The sequence below is a fragment of the Petromyzon marinus genome, chromosome 68 (genome assembly GCF_048934315.1).
Source record: "Petromyzon marinus isolate PM22_M1 ecotype Great Lakes invasive population chromosome 68, UKy_Petmar_22M1.pri1.0, whole genome shotgun sequence".
NCBI classification, from domain to species: domain Eukaryota; kingdom Metazoa; phylum Chordata; class Hyperoartia; order Petromyzontiformes; family Petromyzontidae; genus Petromyzon; species Petromyzon marinus.
Genome location: NC_133734.1, coordinates 4,825,964 through 4,837,976, shown reverse-complemented (window position 1 = coordinate 4,837,976; position 12,013 = coordinate 4,825,964). Strand labels below are relative to the sequence as shown.

Here is a 12,013-nt window from a genome sequence, read left to right as displayed (position 1 = left end):
TCCAACCTAAGGTGGCCTGGTCTCAGCTAGCTGATGAAAGTTGCAAGCGAGAATTTCATCATCGCTTGCGACTGGGGTTGGCATCGTCCCCCACTCCTCCTGATGTCGAGGGTAAATGGGTGAGATTTAGGACTGTGACTTATGCAGCTGCAATGGCTGCTTTGGGTACGTGGTCCAGACCTCCCCAGATACCCTGGTTGACAGAGGAGGTGTTCAGGATGGTTGAGAAAAAGCGACAGGTCCACTGTCATCGTCTACAGCATCCCACGTCAGAGAATGTGGAGGCTTATGGCAGCCTTCGCTCGAAGGTTCGGAGAGCCGTGAGGCGCTGCAAGGATGGGTGGTGGTCGCGGGTTGCTAACGAGATGGAGTCTGCCTCAGTGGCCCGCGATCACAAATCCCTATTTAACTCCATCAAAAAAGTAACCTGCAGCGCCACACCTATTACCATCATTAATGGAAAAAATGGTGATCCAATCTCTGACCCCCAGGAACAGGTTTGCAGATTTGCTGAGAATTTCTGGGAGGTCCTGGGGGAGGGGAAATCCCTCAGCCTGGAAAACATCATGGGACAAAGTGGTGATGACCCTGCTGAGGCTGTGGTGCCTCAAATATTGGAGGAGGAAGTCACCCCTGTGAGTGGCTGGCTGAGGTGCCATCTATTGAGGAAGTACTAAAGGAGATCCAGAGTCTGAGACCAGGAACGGCACCGGGCAGAGATGATCTCCCATAGCGAAATCCTGAGGGAGGGTGGCGTTTGTGCACAGACTGCCCTATATGACATCATAACAACAGTCTGGACCACTGGATGGGTTCCGCAGGATTGGAAGGATGCCCTGGTGGTCCCCCTTTTTAAGAAGGGGGACCACACAGACATAACAACTACAGGGGCATTTCACTCCTCAGTGTGCCGGGAAAGGTCCTGGCAAGGATTATTCAGCATCGCCTTGCTAGGCACGCTGAGGAGAGGCTTGCGGAGCCCCAATGCGGTTTCAGGAAAGGGCGGTCCTGCACAGATGCCACATTTTCTGTCCGTCTGCTACAGAAGAGGTGTAAGGAATTCCAACAAGACCTACATCTCTGCTTTATTGACCTGGTCAAGACCTATGAGACCCTCAGTAGGCCTGGGCTCTGGGTTGTTCTTCGTGCTTTTGGAGTACCTGACCCTCTGCTCACGATCATTAAGGACCTTCATGATGGTGAGCGGGACCGGGTAAAACTATGTTGTCGGGAGTCAGAGCCATTCCCTGTACACCTTGGGGTGCGACAGGGATGTCGTCTGGCTCTCACATTATTTAACATCTATTTTGACCACGTAGTTCGTGAACCCTTCAACAGCTTTACCGGGGGAATCTCCATATGGTACAAATATAATGGGAGGCTGATCGATGCCCGGGTGCGGTCAAGGGATGGCTCCCTATTGCTCAACCACGTTATGTATGCTGATGATTTGGTAATAGCTGCTCATTCAGAGGAGGAGTTGGAGACGCTGCTGTTGAGACTGGAGCGTGTCACTAAGAGATGGGGCCTTACCATCAGCCCCACCAAAACTAAGCACCTGCCTGGGTATTTTGTACCAACGGACGCTCCACCCCCACAACTCCCAATCGGTGATGGGGCAGTTGTGGAGAGAGTGGAGAGTTTCCCATACCTGGGCAGTGTGCTTATGACTGGCTCCAGTTTAACAGCAGAGGTCTCACTCCGAATCAGTCGAGCGGCAATATCTTTTCATCGGTTGCGTAACGCTGTGTGGAAGCTACCTGGTCTGTCGCTCCGCACTAAGCTTCAGGTCTTCTCGGCCACGGTCATTCCCTCCCTTCTCTACGCTTGCAAAACGTGGACCCCCCTAATGGAACATTAGGCTGGCCTGCCTACGATCCATCCTGGGTTTAACCTGACTGGATTGTGTGAGGAGCTCACAAATCCTTGAAAGATCTGGGCAAGGTCCCATCGGTGAGCTCCTCCGGCAGGCAAGGCTGCGTTGGCTGGGTCATGTAGCCCGCATGCCCAGCCACCGCATGCCGAAACAGCTTTTGTTCGGCCGGATCGAGGGGGCTAAGCGGGCGCGGCACGGGCTAGAGAAGAAATGGAGTGATGTGATACAGGAGGACGTGGAGCTGAGTGGACTTGCCGATGGCTGGTACCAGCGGTGTCAACATCGGCCTCTGTGGAGGAGGCTCGTGAAGGACGCTACTGGGCAGTTGGAGGTAGTCGCCCTCCAACAACAACGGAGGGCGGAGGAGCGACGCTCACAACAACGAGCGGAGCACCGGGTGGCTAAAGCACAGCAGATTGGCACAGTAGGGGGCACAGGTGGTGCATCAGCCACTCATCTCAGTCAGTCGACCCGTGGCACCTGGGTCTGCGCCGTGACCTCCTGCCAGCGGGCGTTCGACACTTCACGTGGCCTCAAGGTGCACATAGCCTGGCACAAGCGTCGTGGTGACGTCACCGCCACTTAGTGCCGAATGGCGGTTGTTGTTGTCTGTGTGTGTGTGTCTGTGTGTGTGTCTGTGTATGTGTGTCTGTGTGTGTGTGTCTTTGTGTGTCTGTGTGTGTATGTGTGTGTGTCTGTGTGTGTGTCTGTGTGTGTATCTGTGTGTGTCTGTGTGTGTGTCTGTGTGTGTGTCTGTGTATGTGTCTGTCTGTGTCTGTGTCTGTCTGTGTCTGTGTGTGTGTCTGTGTGTGTGTCTGTGTGTGTCTGTGTGAGTGTGTCTGTGTGTGTTTCTGTGTGTGTCTGTGTGTGTGTCTGTGTGGGGTGCCGTAGTGTAGCGGTTAGCGCTACGCTGCGCTACGAACCTGGCGCCCCGGGTTCGATTCCCGCTCACGGCCAACACCAGTGATGATTATCTGAACCGGTCCCGGGCCTCCCCTAGGTCGACTCAGCCTCAAATGAGTACCTGGTGCGGTGTGTAAACATCGCCACTGGGGAGACAAAGGCGGTCGGGCGTGGTTCTGGCCACCCACCCCCTCGTGTACCGTTCCGGCATTCATAGGTGCTCGCTAACAGCACTTGCCCCTACAGTCTGTTAAGGCTATACGGGGATCTTTGTCAGTGTGTCTGTGCGTGTTTTCAGCTCTTGCCCCAACAGCCCTGCTAGAGGCTACCTGGGGGAGCTTTGTCTGTGTGGTGCTGGAGACGATAAACAGAAATCCTCACACGCGCCGGTTCCCGCCGGTTGGAGCTCACACAGACAAAGACAAAGATCCCCCAGGTAGCCTCTAGCAGGGCTGTAGGGGCAAGTGCTGTTACACTCACACAGACAAAGATCCCCCAGGTAGCCTCTAGCAGGGCTGTAGGGGCAAGTGCTGTTACATAGACAAAGATCCCCCAGGTAACCTCTAGCAGGGCTGTAGGGGCAAGTGCTGTAAACACAGACAAAGATCCCCCTGGTAGCCTCTAGCAGGGCTGTAGGGGCAAGTGCTGTTACATAGACAAAGACAAAGATCCCCCAGGTAGCCTCATGCAGGGCTGTAGGGGCAAGTGCTGTTACACTCACACAGACAAAGCTCCCCCAGGTAGCCTCTAGCAGGGCTGTAGGGGCAAGTGCTGTAAACACACAGCCTATGAAGGCTCCCGGCACTGTGGCACACACAGAGGGGGTAGGTGGCCAGCACCAGGCCCGGCCTCCTTTGTCTCCCTCGTGGCGATGTTCACTGCACCACCACCACCGCTACACCAGCTACTCATTAGAGATCGAGTCGACCTAGGGGAGTCCCAGGACCGGTTCAGATAATAGTCTCTGACACACACAGACACACACACAGACACACACACAGACAACAACAACAACAACAACCGCCATTCGCCACTAAGTGGCGGTGACGTCACCACGACGCTTGTGCCAGGCTATGTGCACCCTGAGGCCACGTGAAGTGTCGAACGCCCGCTGGCAGGAGGTCACGGGGCAGACCCAGGTGCCACGGGTCGACTGACTGAGATGACTGGCTGATGCACCACCTGTGCCCCCTACTGTGCCAACCTGCTGTGCTTTAGCCACCCGGCGCTCCGCTCGCTGTTGTGAGCGTCGCTCCTCCGCCCTCCGTTGTTGTTGGAGGGCGACTGCCTCCAACTGCCCAGTAGCATCCTTCACGAGCCTCCTCCACAGAGGCCGATCTTGACACCGCTGGTACCAGTCATCGGCAAGTCCACTCAGCTCCACGTCCTCCTGTACCACATCACTCCATCTCTTCTCTAGCCCGTGCCGCGCCCGCTTAGCCCCCTCAATCCGGCCAAACAAAAGCTGTTTCGGCATGCGGTGGCTGGGCATGCGGGCTACATGACCCAGCCATCGCAGCCTTGCCTGCCGGAGGAGCTCACCGATGGGACCCTGCCCAGATCTTTCAAGGATTTGTGAGCTCCTCACACAATCCAGTCTGGTTAAACCCAGGATGGATCGTAGGCAGGTCAGCCTAAATGTTTCTAACCGGCGAAGATGTTCCATTAGGGGGGTCCACGTTTCGCAAGCGTAGAGAAGGGAGGGAATGACCGTGGCCGAGAAGACCTGAAGCTTAGTGCGGAGCGACAGACCAGGTAGCTTCCACACAGCGTTACGCAACCGATGAAAAGATATTGCCGCTCGACTGATTCGGAGTGAGACCTCTGCTGTTAAACTGGAGCCAGTCATAAGCACACTGCCCAGGTATGGGAAACTCTCCACTCTCTCCACAACTGCCCCATCACCGATTGGGAGTTGTGGGGGTGGAGTGTCCGATGGTACAAAATACCCAGGCAGGTGCTTAGTTTTGGTGGGGCTGATGGTAAGGCCCCACCTCTTAGTGGCACGCTCCAGTCTCAGCAGCAGCGTCTCCAACTCCTCCTCTGACTGAGCAGCTATTACCAAGTCATCAGCATACATAACGTGGTTGAGCAATAGGGAGCCATCCCTTGACCGCACCCGGGCATCGATTAGCCTCCCATTATATCTGTACCATATGGAGATTCCCCCGGTACAGCTATTGAAGGCTTCACGAACTACGTGGTCAAAATAGATGTTAAATAATGTGGGAGCCAGAGGACATCCCTGTCGCACCCCAAGGTGTACAGGGAATGGCTCTGACTCCCGGCCACGTAGTTTTACCCGGGCCCGCTCACCATCATGAAGACACACACACAGACACACACAGACACGCACACAGACACAGACACACACACAGACACGCACACAGTCACACACACACAGACACGCACACAGATACACACACACAGACACACAGACACACACAGACACAGACACACAGACACACACACACAGTCACAGACACACACACAGACACACACACAGTCACGCACACAGATACACACACACAGACACACAGACACACACACAGACACGCACACAGATACACACACGCAGATACACACACAGACATACAAAAACAAAGACACACAGACACACACAGACACACACAGACACACACACAGACACACAAAAACAAAGACACACACAGACACAAAAACAAAGACACAGACACACACACAGATACACACACGCATATACACATAGTCCCGCTCGCCGTGTCTACGTGACAGACGTGACATCGCCACCCGATCGGAGGCTTGGAGGTGGGGCCATCAATATCGTGGGGTTATCGCGATATCGTGGGTTATCGCGATATCGTGAGTTATCGCGATATCGTGGGTTATTGCGATATCGTGGGTTGTCGCGATATCGTGGGTTATCGCGATACCGTGGGCTATCGCGATATCGTGAGTTATCACGATATCGTGGAGTATCGCGATATCGTGGGCGTCGCGATATAGTTGGGCATCGCGACATCGTGGTTAACACGATATCCTGGGGCGTCCGTATATCGTGGGTATCGCGACATCGTGCGTATCGCGATATCGTGGGGACTTTCCATATCGTGGGGCGTCTCGATATCGTGGGTATCGCGATATCGTGGAGGCGTCGCGATAATCCTGGGCGTCGCGATATTCACGATAGAGGGAGACAAAGACGGCCGGGCGTGGTGGTGTTGGTAGCCACCCACCCCCTCTGTGTAGCTACAGTGCGGGTAGCCTTCATAGGTGATGCTCGTTAACAGCACTTGCCCCTACAGCCCTGCTAGAGGCTACCTGGTGTAGCTTTGTCTGTCTGTGTAACAACATTTGCCCCTACAGCCCTGCTAGAGGCTACCTGGGGGATCTTTGTCTGTGTTTGTGTAACAGCACTTGCCCCTACAGCCCTGCTAGAGGCTACCTGGGGGATCTTTGTCTGTGTTTGTGTAACAGCACTTGCCCCTACAGCCTTCCTAGATTCTACCTGGGGGATCTTTGTCTGTGTTTGTGTAACAGCACTTGCCCCGACAGCCCTGCTAGAGGCTACCTGGGGGATCTTTGTCTGTGTTTGTGTAACAGCACTTGCCCCTACAGCCCTGCTAGAGGCTACCTGGGGGACCTTTTTCTGTGTAACAGCACTTGCCCCTACAGCCCTGCTAGAGGCTACCTGGGGGATCTTTGTCTCTGTGAGTGTAACAGCACTTGCCCCTACAGCCCTGCTAGAGGCTACCTGGGGGACCTTTGTCTGTGTAACAGCACTTGCCCCTACATCCCTGCTAGTGGCTACCTGCGGTAGCTTTGTCTTTGTCTGCTCCTCTCTCCCCTCCCCCCCTCATTCCCCATTGGCCAACGCCCGGGCTGGGGGGCTCGTTCACGATCCCAGCCCTCTGATTGGTTCTTCCCACCCCCACCCCCCACTGTTGTCACCCTCGGGGGTGGGAGAAAGGGGGGGGGACCATTCTGGAGTGAGTCTCGCGCACGATCCCAGCTCTCTGATTGGTTCTCCCAACCCCCCACTGTTGTCAACCGCGGGGATGGGAGGGAGGAGCAGTCCTGGATCCGAGCTCTCTGATTGGTTACGGCCCCCTCCCCAAGCCACCTCCCCCCACTCTGTCGTCACCAGCCAGCGGGGTATATAAGGCGGAGAGCCTCGCCGTTAAAACGCTGCTCCTCTTGAACGTGCTGCGATTTAGCAACAACAACAAAAAAGCTAAAGCTAACTCGATTGTTACCAAAGTAACGCGACGGATTTTCGCGCACAAAAGCGCAACGTTCCGCTTCGCCGACGCAACGGGATCGTTTTATTTTTTAGTTTTTTTTAAGACGACGCGCCAATCCGACCAATTGACCCAAAGCATCTTTTTTTCTTAATATCTCCCCAAAAAAAACAAATCTCTCCACAGCCATGTGCATCGTTTGCGGGCCCTCTGAGCCCCCTCCGTGCGGGGCCGTGCCGAGCCGAGGTCGCAGCGTGTTCGGGAAGCTGACGACGGAGGAGCAGCAGCAGGAAGAAGAAGAGGGCTGTCCTGTCGGAGGTGACGAGGCGGACGATGAGGATGATGATGATGAGGTGGTGGCGGCGAGAGAGATGAGGAGGTGGTGGTGGTGGGACAGGCGACGAGGTGAGAATGGTGCACACACAGACACACACACAGACACACAGACAGAGACACACACACAGACACACACACAGACACAAGCAAAGACAAAGACAAAGATCCCCCGTATAGCCTTAACAGACTGTAGGGGCAAGTGCTGTTAGCGAGCACCTATGAAGGCCGGAACGGTACACGAGGAGGTGGGTGGCCAGCACCACGCCCGACCGCCTTTGTCTCCCCAGTGGCAATGTTTTTATCCACCGCACTAGGTACTCATTTGAGGCTGAGTCGACCTAGGGGAGGCCCAGGACCGGTTCAGATAATCGTCACTGATGTTGGGCGTGAGCGGGAATCGAACCCGGGTCGCCAGGTTCATAGCGCAGCGCGCTAACCGCTACACACACAGACACACACACAGACACACACACAGACACACACACAGACACACACACTACACAAGACACACACAGACACACAGACACACACACAGACACACACACAGACACACACACAGACACACACACAGACACACACAGACACACACACAGACACACATACAGGCAGACACACACAGACACACACACACAGACACACACAGTGACACACACACAGACACACACAGTGACACACACACACACAGACAGACACACACAGGCAGACACACACAGGCAGACACACACACAGGCAGACACATTTAGAACCAAATGTCCACGTGATGATGGCCAGATCGCAAATGGTTCAAGAGCTCAGCAGCAGTAGCTCAGTGGGGCTTAGAGCTGGTAAGGTACAACGTAGTAAACTGTGTCTCTGTGGGTCTCTGTGTGTCTGTGGGTCTCTGTGGGTCTCTGTGTGTCTGTGTATCTCTATAGGTCTCTGTGTGTCTATGGGTCTCTATGTGTCTCTGTGGGTCTCTGTGGGTCTCTGTGTGTCTCTGTGGGTCTCTATGGGTCTCTGTGTGTCTCTGTGGGGCTCTGAGGGTCTCTGTGGGTCTCTGTGTATCTCTGTGTATCTCTGTGTATCTCTGTGGGTCTCTGTGTGTCTCTGTGGGGCTCTGAGGGTCTCTGTGGGTCTCTGTGTATCTCTGTGGTTCTCTGTGGGTCTCTGTGGGTCTCTATGTATCTATGGGTCTCTATGTATCTCTATGGGTCTCTATGTATCTTTGTGGGTCTCTATGGATCTCTGTGTATCTATGGGTCTCTGTGTATCTCTATGGGTCTCTGTGTATCTCTATGTGTCTCTATGTATCTCTATGGGTCTCTATGTATCTCTATGGGTCTCTATGTATCTCTGGGGGTCTCTATGTATCTCTGGGGGTCTCTGTGTATCTCTATGGGTCTCTGTATCTCTGTGGGTCTCTGTGTATCTCTATGGGTCTCTATGGGTCTCTGTGTATCTCTGTGTATCTCTGTGGGTCTGTGTATCTCTATGGGTCTCTGTGTATCTCTATGGGTCTCTATGTATCTCTACGAGTCTCTATGCTTCTGACAAAAGAATGGCTACATAGCAATTGAGTGGTGGGTCCCTTTCACCTGGAAAGAAACGTTTCATTAATAGTTTAGTTAATAGTTTAGCCGATAGCTTAGTTGCCAGCTTCGTTTAAATTTTAGTTGAATTGTTTAGTTTCGACTGACTGCGATAGTTATCCTGATGCACCACCCCTACAATCACCACAACCACCACACCACCCCCCACCACAACCACCACCATCCACATCACCCCCCACCACCACCACGACCACCAACCCCCACATCACCCACCACAACCACCACAATCACCACCCCCACATCACCCACCACCACCACAACCACCACAACCACCACCCACATCACCCCCCACCACCACCACAACCAACCACCCACATCACCCCCCACCACAACCACCACCCACATCACCCCCCACCACCACAACCACCCTCACACCACCACCCCCTATTGCGATCGAAATCATGGAGGGAAGGACAAAAATCACTCCAAGCGTATTGAAAATGAACGAATATCTTGCAATATATTCCATGTTTATTTTCCCCCTGTAGCGTCCCCTCCGCCACCGCAACATCAGCCACAGCAGCAGCAGCCACAGCAGCAGCAGCAGCCACAGCAGCAGCAGCTGCCACAGCAGCAGCAGCTGCCACAGCAGCAGCTGCCACTGCGCGTGGCTCCCCCGTGGGTAGGCGACTTCTCATCCTCCTCCTGGTCCTCATCTTCCTCGTTCTCCTCATCGGTGGCGGTCGACGGCGAGGAGGTGGAGGAGGCCGCCTGCTGTGGGAGCTCCGTGGACAAGCGGGAAGAGGAGGAGGAGGAGGAGGTGGTGGAGGAGGAGGTGGAGGAGGTCTCCGTCCCTCGGCTGTGCCGCCTCATCGAGTCGTCGCTGTCGGCGGCCAAGGGGCCGCGCCTGCGCTGCTCCCGCCTGCTGGCGCCCCTGGGCCTGGTGCGCCGGGCGGCCCTCGCCCTCGCCGCGGCCTCCGCCTCCGAGCCGTGCGGCCTACGCGGGGCCCTCGTCGAGATCTCCGTGTTGCCCGCCGCTTCCTCCTCCGCCTGGCGCCGCCGCCAGGACGACGACGAGGAGGAGGAGGACGACGAGGAGGAGGAGGAGGAGGAGGAGGAGCGCGACGACGGTTACGGCGACGGCGACGGCGACAACGAAGATGGCAGCTGCCGGTCGGCGAAGCGGAGGGCGGCCGCTGTCACGTGGGTCATGCCTCGCCTGGGCGGGCCTGAGCCTAGGCCCAGGCCCGGGCCCGGGCACGAAGGAGCCGGGGAGGTGGCGTCCGACGGAGAGTCGGGCTTCTTTGGTGGCAGCTTCGGCGGCGGCGGCGGCATCAGCGGCGGCATCAGCGGCGGCTCGACTGACGAGCTCGACCAGGCCACGCCGGAGCACCCCCCGGCGGCGGCGGCCTCCACCGCGGCGGCGGCGGCGGCGGTGGAGGCGACGTTCCGCCTCACGCTGGAGCTGAGCGAGGAGGACCCCGGCCTGGCGGAGCGGGGCCTGGCGGGCCTTCGGAGCCTGCTGTCGCCTGGCAGGTCGTCCGCGCCGCGCAGGGGCACGGTGCGCCTGGCCCCGGCGCTCCGCGTGGCCAAGCAGCGGCTGTACCAGCGGCGGCGGTGCCAGCGGCGGCACCGGCGGGAGGAGGAGGAGGAGTAGTGTGCGGTGGGGGAGTAGGAGGGGAGGGGAGGAGTCGCGATGGAAGTTGGGTGGGGTGGATTGGGTGCGACTGTGCGCACGTGCACAGTGCATGGCCAACCTTGCCGAGTGCATGGACTTCTTCCGCCACCGCACGTAGCCAACCATTGTGCTCTGTGGCCACACAGAGGTGGGGGTGGTGCTGCTACAAGCAAGCAAGCAAGCGGCAGCACCTGCACTTGCCACCGCAGCCTGTTACAAGGCCGCAGAGGGGCAGCTTCATGCCTGTTGTGTTTTCAATGCGATGGAGGTGTGCGGTGTAAAATCTCGAATCCGAAGCTTTTCGCGACTGCAGGAATTCACGTTCTTTGGGTCTCTCGGTGAAGTCGCTGCGGCAGTTTTGTTGCCAGATAAAAGGGTAAAAAACCAATTATCATGTTACTGGCAAATGAGGTTTCCAATGGCTTGGAAGAAGACAACGAAAAAGACGGTTGTCTTCTTTGAACCTATCTGCGTGACTTCACCGAAAGAGCCGTTGTGTGTGCGTAGCGTAGCGTTTAGTCCCGTTGTTTTTGATGCGTTCAATGCAAAGTGGCGTTTTCTACTCCTGGCGCGCGAGCGTATATCTGCACGTGTCCACATGTTTAGCCTGTTAAGAGGCCGCGCGCGGGCGGGGCAGCTTTGTCTCCGTTGTTGTTTTGCAATACGTTGGAGGTCTGTGGCGTGCAGTCACTTTTTTTTGGTACATTCAATGCAAAGTCGCGTTTTTCTACTCCTGGAGAGTTGCGGGCGTGTGGCGTGTGGTGTGTGTGTTGCGTGTCCATATGTTTACACACTTAGGGGAGCGGTGGTGTAAGTGTTTATCGGGTTAGCGCTACGAACCCGGCGACCCGAGTTCGGTTCCCGCTCTCGGCCGCCACCGTTGGGTCGACGATTATCTGAGGCGGTCCTGCTGGGGCCTCCTCTCCCGTGATTTGACTCGGCCTCAAACGAGTTACCTGGTTTAGCGGCATTGGCGGCGGCGGCGGTGTCGGTGTTAGTGAACATCCCTGGCACTGGGGGAGAGACAAAGACGGCCGGGCGTGGTGGTGCTGGTAGCCACCCGGGGGGGGTGGCAGCTTTCGTCTTCGTGATACGTCGACACGAAGATGAAATTCTCGGGGGGGGTTTTTTTACGGAATAAAAACAAAAAGTTGACAAGTCTGAAGCCACGTCTGTGTGTCTGTCTGTGTGTGTGTCTGTGTGTGTGGTGTGTGTGTGTGTGGTGTGTCTGTGTGTGTGTGGTGTGTGTCTGTGTGTGTCTGTGTGTGTGTGTCTGTGTCTCAAGTATATATCGGTTATGGGTTCCAGGAGTGTATGTTCACTTGAAGCTTTTGTGACTGCAGGAATACAACTGATTACTAATCTACAACTCATTACTAGTCATAGCCATTGACTGATTACCAATCGATTATATAATTACAATACCCCCCCACCTCCTCCGCCTAAAATAGCTGCACCTGATATGAGTTAA

General features: G+C 55.8%; 1 protein-coding gene across 1 annotated transcript; it reads left to right on the top strand.

Annotated features, from left to right (window-relative positions):
• The first annotated feature begins 6,942 nt into the window (after positions 1 to 6,942).
• Positions 6,943 to 11,707, top strand: LOC116956950 (uncharacterized). Its single transcript, XM_032978838.2, has 2 exons — positions 6,943 to 7,404; positions 9,413 to 11,707. Exons 1-2 carry the CDS (start codon positions 7,188 to 7,190, stop codon positions 10,519 to 10,521), a joined length of 1,326 nt encoding a protein of 441 aa, XP_032834729.2. The 5' UTR covers positions 6,943 to 7,187; the 3' UTR covers positions 10,522 to 11,707.
• Positions 11,708 to 12,013: the final 306 nt, after the last annotated feature.